Below are 15,676 nucleotides of genomic sequence, written 5' to 3' on the forward strand. Positions count from 1 at the left end.
AGATATGAACACGACGAATACGCTGTGCAATAAAAAATTAAACAAAACCATTTCACTGTGATGGTTATCGTTATTTCTCCTACCGCCGTTATGATTCAAATTGCAAGATTAATTATTCCTCTGCAAGACTGAATTTCAAACTCCTTGAGCGAGTCAATAAGTTGGGCTTGTTTCTGTTGTTCATCGCGAATTCACAAATATTTTTACAACTGTTGTAAAAAACTATCGTTTTCGTTACAACTCGATGATAAAATTCGAATGTAATTCTCGAGCGTAGAGATAATGAAAGTACTTTGCGCGCGAAATATCGTGTGCGGAAACTTAGCGGGGATTGTACTTGTAAAGAAATTTCGCGATTTGTTCAAATGTGGATGAAGTAGTTGTGTGTAATCCTTACGCAGCCTCGGAGCACATTCGCTCCAGTTTCTTCAGCCTTACGTGTTCCCAAGGTCCTCGAGCGAGCGAGGAAGGGAAAGGAGAATCTTCAACTTTATGTGTATATTTAGAAGAGATGTATGTTCGTGGATCTACATCGTAGAACGTTAAAGTCGATGAGCAAAGTTTAGTACACAATCTCGGCACGTTCTCCGCGGCGAGGCCTGACGCAATTCGATTCCCGTATCTCACTTCTCCCGCGCACAAATGTGAACCTTTGTTTGTATACGTAGACACAATATCGTTGTTTTGCCATACGGCTTCGTTTGCTCAGCGGCTGGTGAATGAGAAGAGCAGCGAGATAGTATCGCGAACGGCTTTTAAATGTGTGGTAATGAATTGAAAAGTTCGAAAGTAACTGGAAAAGCGGCTGATGCTTGGGCCGATACGCGGAGCATCTTCGCACCGCGAACTTTGAAATTCTTGGCATTAGCACGCTCCGTATTCCTGTCGTCGGATTTGACACGTCAATTTTTGTCAGTTAAGATTGAGAAGTAGGCAAAGTTTTATTGCGTTTATCGAGACAAACTTATTTTTTTTCGTTTCTGTGTGTAGATCATCGAGGCTGCTGGTTTCACTTCGTGATTTATCAGCGCGTATAGAAGAACTCAAAGACGAAGCGAAATAGCGCACGTGCAAGACGACTGTTGCCCTCGCTCTCACTCCCTCGCTCTTTTTCTACCTTTTTCCATCCCCGACGCTCTTTCTCGTCCTTTCAAGTTTCCACTAAATGTCTCAACGGACTTTGACCTCCCTTCTCCTTATCCGGCTTGGCCATCTTGGCTCTTCTCTCTTTCTCGCATATCTGTTTGCTCGAGGACTAGCCGAGCATGAAACCTCACCACCGGAAGTTTGATTGGATTTACGGGTTCTCGTTTCGTGATTGAATCACTTCCGCGTGCCCGAGAATTCTCATCTTCGTACGAGAGAGTAAGAGCTGAAAAGTGGAGTGGGATCTACAGGAGGAGATAGAATTCTGTACACGCCCTTATCAAGCTTCGTTGTGAGTGAACCGAAATGCCTGTGGACCATTTGTTATCATGAATTTCAATGGGGTCAGAAAACTACTCGTTTTCGCTGCTTCATTGACGTTCATCTTCAATTTCCAAATAACGTCAGTGGAAGAGGATTCGAATGTTCGATGACTTTCGTCCTCCGAGCAGGCAAATAAATCGTGACAAATCAAAGAGGATCGAACGACACTACGCCCAGACGTCAAAGAAAAACGAGAATCAAGAAGCACTTTGCTGTACATATAGGAAATATATTCCATTAATGCCTCCCTCTGCGTACAAGGCGCGTGCTGAAAAGAGCTGGATCGCAGAAGACGTTTATTCATATGTATTAAGAAACCTATATCTACACGCGCAAAAGAACCTACGTATATGAATAAATACAGATATGTTTTCGAGATATTCGCGGAGCCGTAACCATATCGATTTAACGAACGTTTAACTCATATTTCACGCCGTCCGAATCCGTTTCGCGTTACGGTTCACGAGAGAAGACCCAGCCAGATTTCCTCCCTATTTTCCTCACGCTTTTCCTCGCGATTTTTCATCACCGCACTACTAAATTCCACCTGTGCAGAGGCTACTGGCCTCTTATAAACGCGACATATAAATTCGTCGTTGGATGTGCCCTACGGAGGAGGGACAATCCCCTAAATCGTATTTCAATCGAGAACGGCCATTACGGATATCAGGGAAAATATAAATCGGCGCATATCACATGGCCGGAGAGTAAACGAACTTGAAACATGATCGAGCGTATGCCGGGAACGGGAAACCGTTCGCTCGACGCTAGGTTATGAAGGAATTTCGGGTAAGCAGTATATTCTGCCTGGAAAACATTTAGTCAAGTTTCAAAATATGAGATACAGAAACGAGTAAAAGGATATCCGAAATAAAGAGTTTGAAACAACGAAACGGGGCGGGTTAGGTTCGTGGAGGCTTGTCATGTCGTTTGGAAAACGACAAAATGTCCCGGGATTTCCGGTAGACAAAATCTTGCTCTGTGTCTTTTTCGTTTCGGCAAACAAATCCGGCTTTCGCGTTCAATGGAAAATAACGAAAGAACGGAAGCCCCGCGATTTATCGCGTCGAAATTTGAAACTTGCGTCCTTAGAAACGTCAGAAGATGAAACGGGATAAAAGATGCCAAGGAAAGGGGCTTTACACGTGTGTATTCGCACGTGTGCACACAGATACATTCACTCGAGGATCTCCTCTGTCGCTTTTTTCTCTCCTTCCCTTGCTCTGGAACATCCACAGCCAACGATCCCACGCACGTATTGTTCCGTAATAAATTCCGGCAGTGTTTTACCTCTCCGTATAGTACGTAACACCGACGAGCGTGTGCTCCTCTGCCACAAAACCGATATCATCGCAACGATCCCTTCCATTCTCAACTCACAGTAATCATCGTTCTCTTGTGAATTCACTTTTCTCTTCGTATGCCGAACACTTTGCCGCGATAAGGTCGATTTTTTTCACGACAGAAATTGATCCATTTACGAATCATTCGTCGGAGAAGCGATACATTGATTTTAATTATTATTATCATTATTATTTAAGGACAATAAAATCAATTCCCAATCATTAGAATCGTTGAATTCCAATCATTATTCTTATTTTGGGATGAAAAAATCGGTTTTTCTGATCGAGTCTTGTTTCTACGACTTCCTGAGGTTTGAGAGGATTCAGCAGAATGCCGAAATGTTGAAATGATCAATAGGAGTGTGACGGATGCCTATTTGTTTGGAAATCCATCGGAATCGATTTGTCGGAGTAATAGAAATGGAAAAAAACTGTTTTCAATGTATTCGAGTTCCGTTACACAATGTAGTCACCCCATTGTCCCGCCAATCAGATCCGCTTCACCGGAAGCTCGGAGCTTCACGTAAGAACTTTGTAGATCGCGGTTAAAAAAAGGGCGCAAGTGTAGATTTTCCGAGTTTTCAGTTCGCCTCATTCAGCCCTTATGATAGTTCGTTATACAACTATAATTTAAGCCCGACATAACCCGGTAATATAATTCGAAAAAAAGATTACGACTCCACTCGCCTGCAGCCGATTGGACGGCCGTTAAACAGAACATTGTGTTCGAACAGCCACACATACGAGCGATGCTAAAGCAAACATTTCCTCGTAACGTACGAGTAATCAAAAGGATATCCCGAAATTGGGAAACGCCGCATACTATTTACGATTCGAATCTGATTTACATTGATACAAGCAAATATTCAACCGGCGAAGAGTGTGCTCGAGCCAAGTATTGAAATCGTTCGGCTCTTCTCGTTTCTTCTATTTGAAAAACATTCTTTTTATTCCCGCAACGAAATATTCCATGGAAATATAACTGAACAAAGGGGAATGAGAAAAATACAGTGGAAAAAAAACCAATCTCGAAGCACCACTTTCGTTAGAATCTTGCTCATGAATCGAGATTTTGTCTATACTGGTAAAGAACAATCAATCACGGTGACATCTTACCTTCAATTCGCAAAAAGTTGACCTCAACGCAATCGTAAAACCTGAAACAAAACAAAAACTGTAGAATTGACTATTGGGTGGTAAATTTACGTTTGACAGAAACCTGGCGAACAACCCCAATGACATTTGTCCCTTGAAGTAAGAGTCTAAGGAGCACTCAAAATATTGAACAAATAAAAAGTGCTGCGGCCTGCTTTGAAAACGGGAATGTTCCCAAAATATCAAAAACTTATTTTCAAACTTTTTAAGAAGATTTTTGCAATGCGTCATCATTCAGGAATAATGAAATTGTTATATAAATGGCATCGCAATAATGTTTTGAGGATAACATTTTTTTTAATCCTCGAAGGATTCACAAGAATTGTAAGAATTTGCAATTCCGTTCGTACGAACGTTTTAATTCTTGGAACGGATTTTCAAGGATGTAGGGATGCTGGTAAGCTTCGAGAATAACATTGGCTTCACCCCGACATTTGTACGAAGACAATAAACTACGAACTTGCTGCGATAGTAATTGATTTCCTCATGCTCAAAAGGATTTTGTAATGAATTCTAATGATGCTATAGCAGTCCAGGAAGAGAAAAATCCTCCGTTCCAAAATTAAAATTCACTTCGAGTACTCTCAGGTAAAGAACGATTTCGAAAATGCAGAAGCAGAAATCCTCTGAAAGCATTCAAAAAAAAGGAAAAAAATTTGAGAAAATGAAATCTTGTAACGCTTGATAGAATGGCGAATCGAGAAGAAATGAACAGCAGCAAGTACGAGAATGAACAGCAAAAGAAACTCAAAGATAGCAACGAAGTTGCCCAGTCAAAGAGGCAATAATTAGAGGACCCTTATTCGACAAAGAACCGAGAGAAGCGGATGAGAGGAGAAAAAGAGAAAAACAGAAACTCCGGAACGAAGACAAGGGCCACCTTTAATAGTCACTAATTGCTGTGCGAGTACGAAGCGACCTTTCATTCCCCCGAACGAAAGAACGGGGATTCTTCCATACATATTTATACACACCGTGCTATTCCAAGCCCCTCTCGAGCTCTTAATTAATCTACTTTCATATTCGTAATAGGAATGGATTAACACTTGATTTTTCTAAAATTCATTTTTTTACTAAATTTCATAGAATTGTAATAATTTTCAATTTCTTCGAATGCCATTCGACGATAACTTGTACGAGTCACATTTCCCATGGAAAACTATGTGCAAATGTAAAAATTGTCGCTATAGCGTCTGTTCAAAAAACCACTTCGACGTTGCACTGAAAAGTTTTTGACAAAGTGCATGAAATTTGTACGCTTCCATTTCCCATCTCGGCGTTGTCGAGAAAAAGGGTCATGAGTACGCCAAACGAGAGTATAAACGTTTTGTCCTGTCGGGCTATACGTGACTTCCCTGTCTAAGAGATCGAGGAAAAAGCGTATAATGGAGAGAATGGAGAAGATGAGAAGAAGAATTGAAGAGTGTCGCACGTACAGGAGAGAGTCCTTTTCTGTTTTCCTCTGAATAAAATGCACAACTTTGCCATTCTCTCAACAAATTGAAGTCATTATTATGCCATTATTATTATTGTTATTTTTACCGTGTTTCAATGGAATTTGCTCGTATTTTAAGAGTCAGTGGCTCATGAACAATTTTTTTTTTCTAATCCACGCCTTTTTCGTGATGAAAATTGAAAAAAATGATAAATTGACATTCACTTCGTGAAAAAAACAAAATTTTCGCGAGACCGTTTTGACTTTTTCGCACCTCAGGCAAATATTTACCATTTTCATCGATTATTCATTACCGAATCCCATAAACAAGACGATACTGCATAGTCACAACGAAAAATCGAGCTCTGGTCTCTTCATTTTTAACGTGTACCAAATACAATGGCAAACGAAATAGCCACGAGGCTAAATCCCTGCAGAGAACGAGAGAAGAAATGAAATATGAGCCATAAATATTCGCTGAGCTTGAAATTCGTCCACTGTAACCGAGGGCAGAGCAAAAACGACGGATCAGGATGACCCACGACGCGAGAATCCGAGCAATGTGTTCAGAATATCAAAACTAATGTTTTAACGTCTAAATTCATTATCGTAAGAATTCTCGTCAGTGTAAACATCTGGAACTCCAATTTTCTCTAAACTAAAATCGCTTATACAACTGAGACTCCGAATATTCCGCGAACAAAATTACTCGCATCGTAATAAGCACTCCACTTCCGTGGGATAATCAACTTACTACTCCCGTAAGATGCATCGCTGTTGCTCTAGAGAATCACGAGACTCGCCGGAAGGAAGAGAACTCGCCCAGTACACAGAGTGTCCCAAAATTCGCCTGAAAAATTTGTCAAGTCGACAAATCACCGAAATTTTCATCGAAACGTCTTCCAGCTACGTTACCCCGATGCACCGATGCCAGAATTTTCAAAAAGCTACGAAAATGTGGTCGATTAAGGTATTCCTTTCGCATGACCGTATTTTTTGATCGCGCAAATTGGGATTCTCAAAATTTGGACTGATTTCTAACCTCTGAGAAGTCGCTGTTATATAGGAAAAGCTTCTACTTCTGCCATTTTTGCAACTTCTATCGTTAATATCTCTGTTAAGCATTCGGTAACCCTTTATTTTTATTGTCGCTAAAGATTCCTTACATTTTTTGTCTACCTTTGAGATAGTTTGTATCAGGAATTTAGAATTATTTAGTATAATGAATTATTGAATAGAAATTTAGTGATGATGTAATCTCCCCAAGCTTTCGTATAAAATTTTACGATTTTCGCCAATCTATTCGCATGCACTTTTACTTTAGTGTTATTTAAAATCAGTTATTCGTAGAATAACTTCGTGAAAGGTTCGTGAAAGAAATACCTTAAAACACCCAATTTTCTAGACCCTCCAAACATATTTGATTTCAAGAAAAAACGTTGTGGAATCGATAAATTTATTTTCCGAAAAGCTGCTTGGCTCTTATAGATCAATTAATATCCAAATACCTCGGGGTCCCAGAACGAAAACACTGAAACTCTGAATTTTTGATCCCTTTGAATTTCAAGATCTATCAACGTAGTAGGACTTGGTAAGACTGTCATCTGGATGGCACTATAAACAAACAAGATCGCCCGGAATATCGTCGACAGTACGGAAAAGTAGTGGAAAGTATACCACGAGGATTGAGGTACGAAAACGAATTCAGTTTCATTTGCGAACAACGTTTCGAGGTACGATCAACATCGTCGGTGGACAATTCTCCAGCAATCGCACTCCTCGTGATAAATCGAGTTCGGTTGTTATCAGAGTCCAAAGAGCGAGGAAGCTTCCACACGTTTATTCTGCTCTTCCAGCGCCAATGAAAAGACTAAAAATCGCAACATGGAAACACGTTGATGATATTTTTCAGTCCTTTTTTTCCCCAGTCATTGGCAAAGTGTTTTTCTTTCTGTTATACTTTCCGAGTCGCTAAACTGCGAATTTCCTAGCGCTACTGGGGAAAGAGGGAGAGCTTAATCGGGTACGAAAAAATGATTGGACGAGTGTTGGCGGTTATCAAACAGGGGAGTTATCATCGACTCATCGCTTGGAAGTACTCACGAGAGAGCGCACGTAAGCGTGTGTTCAGTGTGAAAAAATGAAAAAGGAGGTAGGAATATTAAGTTTTATATACACGTATAAATGTTCACGTAAAATGACGAGTTAAACTTTCACCATGAATCCAAATGTTGGCAACAACTCGTTTTCGCGAATTACATTCGTGGCTCATTTATTATAATTGTCATGAGGAAGAAATTCTGCACGAGAGGAGTGGTGAGATCCATCTGCTCAATGGCATTTATCAGTGAAATAAAAAGCAGGAAAAACTTGAAAAAAAACACAGTAATGAGCAATTCTGGTACATTTTCTTGGGATTTTCTCAAAGAGGATTTCTCGATATTATATACGACAATCTTCATGAAATTGAAAAGAAAAAAAAACGCGAAACTCAACAATGAGAAAATATCTCACTAGTTCGAAGTACGAAGAACTTTTTTGTCCTCTCAATGGACGCAGCGACCCTGCTGGTAGAAAAATATTGCAACGTGTTCTGATTGAAAAATATGTCTACCTCGCGTTCCGGGGGCTCCCCTTTAATCCTCTTCCGCGTAGTGAGTGTCAAAGAAGTGGTTTTCATAAACGAGCAAAAAAAATGCTCCGATTTTCATCGATGATAAAAGTACTTCGAAATATTCCATCCAAACCGATTTTCAGCGAATCATAAAGCCGCAAATGAAGAAATCATGGAGGCATAAACAGCGCACCATAACCATATGTTCCGGGGGAAAAAATATCGGCAGCAATTAAGCGATTTATGATACGCAACCCGCGGCAAAGGATAAAAAAAAATTGCGAAAAAACGAATCTCACCGGCGCGCACGAAGAAGAGGATTTCTCGTGGCCGAAAGGCCACGCGAAGATTCATCGATCAAAATGAAACTATGCGAAAAAAGATGGGACGTGGAATGAAATGAAATCGAACACGCGATGGAGAAATTACAATACCAACACACACGTAGATTTTTACATAAAGGACGACGTATAAGCCCCTCGGAACATTTCAATTATGGGAGTTTAACGACTGCCACGTGCGGACAGGAGTATCAGCAATATGATCGCTAATAGGGTGATACGGCAAAGTCAATATTACTTTGATATACAACAACTACATTACAACGATCGTATACCGGTATACTTGGAAAGTTATGGTTGACACGATAATACCGCAGCTATATATACTGTACTCATGTACTCGAATGGGGATCTCTATGTACATTTATTAATACACAAATCGATTGTTAAGTTTGCAGCACTTTGGAGCAGTCCTTGGAGATCAAGCGATCGTTAAGTCGTTAGAAACTTTGTATCATCCCATTTCCTGCAGTTTCACTATTTCATTATAATCGATCCAAGCACCCTTCTAACGGTATAAATATATATTCAAGCATCCTTGTTTTGTTATCATACTGAACTCTGGGAGCAGAACATCTGAATTTATTGGTTTTGGGAATGTTTGAATTGTTGAAAATTATTAGTGATTCGAGCGAGGTAACATTAGATGCCACCGGCTATTGGGAAGCGATACAATGAGGTGTTTGCATGACCAAATGATTTTTGAAGCAATCAACTATTGTTGGGGATCGTGGAAAGTGCGGGAGGAAATATTTGGCGAAATATGATTGGATCGAAGACGACAGCGATGGGCGCGAAGTGCAGTTGAACGCAGCTTCACGCAACAAGATGAGCTCATGAAAAACCAGAAAGTGTTCTTTACGGGGAAGATTGAAAATGAAAGAAGAATGTAAAAATATTTGAAATAAAATGATAAATATAATGGAAAAGAGAGGATCGTTAAACTGATAATTATGATTTAGGATGATTGAATACTAGAAAATATTTGCGAACAGTTACGAAAATTACGTAATTGCGATAATGATACGAGCCTGATGTTAATGGACGACCTCCGACAGGTCGTTGAGTTCGACGTGAAGATCCTTGACTTTTAGCGTCCGAGTGTTGCATCGAAGATGCCACGAGTGTCCCACGCTTTTATATTTATATACAACAACGTGTTTGAGACATGAGTCAATAGCCGTTTCACTGCTTCGTCGCAGCACCGCGAGTATATATTTTGCGGAGATGAATGAAACCACGATCCGAGAAGGAAGAGGATTCGAACAAGGACGAATCGCTCGAGTGAGGGTAGAGAGAGATTTAAAAATCTGTGATGAATCGCAATCACGTAAGTAAGAAAAAAAATGTTACACGTCAAACGTGAGATTAAAGTGTAAATAAGAAACGCAATGATTTACGTGCGAGATCGAATCTCTCGAGTGACTGAGGCGGACCATCCTATCAAGTGGAAATGGAAGAAGTCAAGGCTCTTGTAAAAACAGCATCGAAGTGTCGATGCTCCAAGATTCCTTCGACTGATTCGACATATCCGTTTTCCAACTTGCGATCAATGACTTTTTATAGCAATAATACAAAGACAATTGATTCAGGTTCATTATATATTACGTGAATCCAATCCCAGGCGACCTTTAGCATCGAGGTTTTCTCGATTTATGGCGTTTTTTTTATCGCTAATATTTTAACGTCAGATCAGAGTATTTTTCAACGAACAATTCTTCAAATATTGATATTCGAAAGTTTATTTGATGACAGCACTAGCTAGGAAAAAATCTTCTGAAGATTGTAAACTCTCAGTAGTGTCCGATCCCATTTGAAGTATTTGATATCGAATTTCAATTGCGGAGCGTCGACGAATAATAAATCTCAAACTCTCGATTCCGAGAAAGAGAAAAAGTTCTGAGATTCAGCCCATTGCGGTAGACGATTCCAGCTTGTCCATCGACGTCGAAGAGCTACTCGAAAGGTATAATTGGCGAGGAATATCGAAGCGAACGAGCGGTACAGAGAAGAGTAGTAATTTCCATTCCCAATTGTAACGAGTATCGACGAGGAAAATCCAACAGTTAGCTATTTTGGTATTTTTCAATTCGCGTTAGTGGCTAAAACCAATAAAAATAATAATCCGTCGACTTACATAAAACGACGAAAATGATTGGACCCATGGTGTTGGCTGGTCCACGCCCCCGGCTCCTGTAAAAAAAATCACACTCTTATACTTTTTTCACGTGAAAGATACAAGTACAAAGAAAAACGATAAAAAGCAATGAGGATTATGAAGGAAGACTGAGAATACGTAACGAGCAGGAATTAAATCACTAATCGAAGCCCCGCCGCGGGAACGAAAAAAATAAGAGTGAAGAGAGCCGGTTTCGTAGTATTTGCATAGAGATCCGACGAGATCGTTAAGATATTCATGTTGAGGGTATTTGCTCCAGACACGTATATACGTATATATACATGATACACGGGCTTATTGGATATTCATCACGATGAGATAAAGACGGCGAAATGGCGGAAGAGCGAGAGAGGGAGGGGAGAAAAAGAATTGCAGAAATCCTATGATCCTTTTCAGCGAAATGACCCAATTTTATTTGTATTATTTAATAACAAAATCTCGTAGAATGATGCAAAAGAGAATTATACTCGTATACGTGCCCAAAATTTCTATATCTGAAGGTAGAATCTCATCGAGAGACTCACAAGTGTTTTCAATGATCGAGTCGACCCCACCTTCGTTTCACAAAGCATTATTTTCTTCCTTTATCCGGCTGTTTCCTTCTCTTTCTCATCGTTTTTTCTCCTCCGATCGGTCTTTCTCCGTCTCGCACAAAATTCGACCTACATTCCGACTACCTCGAGAAAGTTATATCCTCCCCAATTATTCGTAGGCAAATTACGCCTTGAATGAGTTAATCGAGACTTTGAGAGAGCTTCGAGGAAACTCGAAGTGGGATGAGAACTATTATACGAAAAGGGGAGAATCTTGATAATGGATCTCATCACTTTGAGAGCCTCGAAACTTCCACGTTTCACGTCTTTTTTCGTCGCTAATTCTGTTCCGATAATTTTTCAACGAAATTTTTGTCCTTTCATTCCAGATTTCGACGAGTGAAAAAAGTACATTTTTTGAAAAAACTTTGTGGCAAGACTGAATATTTTCCAAATTCCTCGAATGGTGGATCTCAAGTTTCATTGGTTCAACTAACAACTGGTATCAGTGCTCAGAATCTCCTAAAACACGAGAGAACCCAGCAGCACAAGTCAAAGGACTTGGTCGGCTGAGCCACAAAATATAATGAAGAGATTTTTTCTTCCTTCTCTTCCCACCTTTCTGCACTGTGATTACGGCTACGATTTATAGGAGCCCGGGCTCTAAGAAGGTATGAGAAAACCTACTTTTTGTTTATCACAAATTACCGACCACCTTTTGCCACGAGTAAAAGCGTGAGAAGGAGAACGATCGATCCATCTCTTATTTTCCTCTCCATCATTTAATTCCCCTTGATGCATCGCGTTTTACACGAAATTGATCCAGTTCTCATTGAGCTGCAGGGTAAAAATCGAGCTCATTTTATCTCCTTCCATTATGTTTCTTTCCTACCATCACGATCTGTTGATTTAATAGTTTCCTATCAATGATTATAAACTTCCTAGACAAAGGCAAATGCGAGTTGAGCGATCCAGCAATCGGCAGCGATGTTTATACCCTCGAATTGAATCATTGATGATATTTCAAGGTAAGCAGTCGTGCACGAGGTCAGTACTCAGTTGGGCGATCGCTTGGCAATTCCCTGTTTCATTGTTCAGCCTCTGAGCAAATGGTCCATCAAAATATACTTTTTCCAAACAATTAAAATAAGAAATAAATTCTGTCAATTTATGCAGCACTGATTTTCTGGTTGCACAGTTTATTTGATTCGAGTGATTATTATCAGCCGACCTCCTTAGAGAGTGAGAAATCAGGTCTCCCATATTTCTGCAAACACGTTACGTCCAACGTGCGGTGAAAAATCGAAAAAATCACTCTCAAATTGAAGGTTAATGTCATCCACCGATGGAATATATTTTTCCAATTGAAATGTAATTAAAGAAAAAACAAATTGGAACACTGACTCGTTACTGTTGTTTGTCTCCTTGCAGAAAATTTGTTGTCATCATCGTTGATTCCACTCTAATAATTTTAACTGCCTGGCGAAAAGCGCGGCGCAGTTCCAGGTCATAAATTAGTCGGTATATATGTGCACATTTATGTCTGCATGTAGATCGTATCCTGTGTGACAATACTAAAAAAAATATACAGGGTGACCGACAGTGATGAGTGCACGCCGGCGATAGTGTCACTCGCAGCGATTTTCCAGCAGGAGCTGGAAATGTACAGAGGAGTACAGTATTTTTGAGCTCCTGATGGTGCTGAATAATTGAAACTCTATTCAAATGTGCATCCGAATGGGCGCCGGGTTTTCTATAATTTCCCTTGGCCCTCGTACAAGCGCGACGCAATGGCTCAGAAAAAGTTGTTAAGGACAACACTCCCACGGAGGCTCACAAAAACTTGGAAATTGGTGGGGAAAGAAAAGTGCAAAAAAAACATCAAACGAAATAAGTGAAAAAACTTTGAATATAATAAAAAGTCATCGAATCAGTAATTTCCTTTCTCTTCGCGTACGATTGTGAAAAATCCTTTTCTCTGTAGGAATGATCTATGAAAATGAAGGACAAAGGGATGAAGGAGGTACGAGAAGTTCAGGGATAACTTGAAAAAATAATGTTGAAGAAAAAAACTGAAAAATGAGTTTATAAAGAGTAAAATCTGGTGAAAAAGAATGAAAAATAGTTGAAAAAGATGAAAAATAGTGAGACTCTTATGGAGATGCGGTGCTTATTGTACAGCGCTCTTGTTTCTTGAACTTCTCGCGTAACTCCGGACGTAGAACATTGTCGAGTCATTTTTTCTGCATTTCAAGAAGAGCACAGGACGACGAAAAAGTATTTCCGAGTGTATTATCCTTTCGTCTCGTCTCGGACAGCGAAAATTCTTTTTCTTGTACTCTCGAATAGCGGCGTGCACACGGATACCCGTAAATAGACTACTACACGTGGCGATGCATGTTTGTGAGAGACGAGCTCTTTCGGAGAGAATTTACGACATTGAGCCAACTTTTTTAGAGACAAGTTTTACCAACGTCAGGAGAGAAAATAGGAAAGACGAGCACCGCTGTATCCTCGACAGGGAAGAATATCTCGGCATATTCAAAGAACCGTTTCGTGTTCGCAACTCGTGATACCTCGCGAGCAAAATAAGCGAAGAAGTAGTGCATCTTTTCAAACGCGTGTTTTCCGAGGGATGAAAACAATCGTTTGTTTTTAGCGTCAAATGTAACGACGTTGGTATTCCATGTAAAGTTATTTTCATATTTAATCGAACAAACGACTCAAAGGTCGCTAACGAATAACTGCGTGACCTACTTCTCTTTCGTTCGCTCCGCTTCTGCTTTATTTGGCGCTTTAATTGACCAATTTATCAGTAAAAGTAAATGGTACTCGTGTACCATTTACTATTTAGTTGATTTTCTCTCTCCCTCTCGTTCCCTCGCTACCGTTCGCTTGAGATAGCAATGGGGGAGCAGAATGGTGCGAATTTCGTAGCGGAGTGCAAGGTGTTAATTGAACTAGTGTGTTCGCAACGCGGACTCGTACAATTGGCCCATAGAATTGATAAGTTAATTACCGAGCCAGAGATCTCTCGACCACTCTTCGTTTCCTCGTCACAAAAGTCCAGCTGAATATTCCTTCTTTCTTTATTCTTTTCTCGTTCGATCTCTCGACATGTACCGAAACACACAATTAACGGTGAATGGAGCGAGAGAACGGATTTACTCCCGAACAATTACTCATTAAAGTCGATCTTTGCAGCGAAATCATTTTTATTGGGATCATCCATTCATCACGAGGCACGCACGAACGTCAACTGGAATGGTCAACGTCGCTTATTCTTCGATCCTTCTTTCAATCATTTTTTCATTACGCTTCGCTCACCGTTTCATCATTTTTCATTGCGTAAACTATTTGTCTTTTTCACAATATGGCAATATATCTTTGCAGGAAGAAAACAACAAAAAGTACAAAATAATAATAAGAATTAACGATTGAATAATAATTGAACAAGTGCGCACAACTTTTTTGGTAGCCAAACCATAAATTAAGGTACACGATGAAATTTGCTTAAGGAGGATAAAATGTTGATGAAATTTGGGCACTTCGTAGGGACGACAGAGGATCAAAGGCCACAGCCCATAAAATCGTGAAGGAAAAAAGAGAAAATTCGCGTGCTCTCGTGTCGGTGAAAAAAGCGGAGAGAAAAGTGTGAAGAGTGTAACTCTCGTCTCGCTAGTAAACGTCCATTAACGATGCTAAACGTTTCCCTCTTCGTCGCACTACGATGAAGATTATCCTCTCGACGCAATATCCTGTTATTCGAGACAGAAACTTTTCTAAATTACTTCAACCTGTGTTTCTTTCTTTCTCGTACTTTCACAGCAAAGTAAGTCTAGTAAAACAACAAAAAAGAGTATATTCAAGTATTGAACGCTCCCAACAATCGTAATTTTCGAACTTTGGCTCAACTCGGACTCGCGAGACTCGGAGTTGCTTCTTCATAAACGTTTAAAAGGAAGATCAATGAGTCTCGTGGAGTGGGAAAACCATTTCGCTATCAGCCTGTTGTTGAGAAATTCCGTTACATGAAATTATTTATTTTTTAAAGGAAACTCCATCTGCGTTAATCATTACGAAGATTTCGTAGGACCTTTCGTCCATAGGAATAAATTCGAATCGAAAATACTAAGAGTCGTTACGTGTACGAAATGAAAGAAAAAAAATAATCACAAACAATCTTATGCAACGTTCCTTCCTTATAATTTCCAATGGACAGAGAACAAAAACATCAAATTTTTTCAGTCATCTTGGATTCATAACCTTGAGAGAAATGTTTGGAAAACCTTTATTTTCCACCCACGCGAATTCGACGAAATACTTGATATCAGATTTCAAAGATTCTCCGTTTAATTCGAACGAATTAAATCGCTGTTGTGTCGGATGTGTAACGAAAATAAAAATAGTTGTTGGACGAGTTCGTCACTCGATACGGATTATCGACTCGATGGGGCTCGCCGGCTCGACCGAAAGGAGAGAAGAAAAGTGGATCATAGAGGGCGATGGTGTAATCGAGTATTCCAATCATCTCTCTTGCTGGTTAGCTCAAACGAGAGAGTGCAATATTGGTCGAGCTGGTATAAGCTGATTGACTGCTTGATAT

General features: G+C 39.9%; 1 protein-coding gene across 1 annotated transcript in view; it reads right to left on the minus strand.

Annotated features, from left to right (window-relative positions):
- Positions 1–15,676, minus strand: part of LOC122413404 (probable serine/threonine-protein kinase DDB_G0282963) — a 55,787-nt gene that overhangs the window by 11,261 nt on the left and 28,850 nt on the right. Inside the window, exons 3-4 of the mRNA XM_043423722.1 lie at positions 10,496–10,551; positions 3,930–3,970 (exon numbers count right to left, since the gene is read on the minus strand). Of these exons, the coding sequence (XP_043279657.1) occupies positions 3,930–3,970; positions 10,496–10,523 (69 nt within the window). The 5' untranslated portion in view covers positions 10,524–10,551. The remainder of the gene's footprint in view (positions 1–3,929; positions 3,971–10,495; positions 10,552–15,676) is intronic.

The sequence above is a fragment of the Venturia canescens genome, chromosome 7 (assembly GCF_019457755.1).
Source record: "Venturia canescens isolate UGA chromosome 7, ASM1945775v1, whole genome shotgun sequence".
In the NCBI taxonomy this organism is placed as follows: Eukaryota; Metazoa; Arthropoda; class Insecta; order Hymenoptera; family Ichneumonidae; genus Venturia; species Venturia canescens.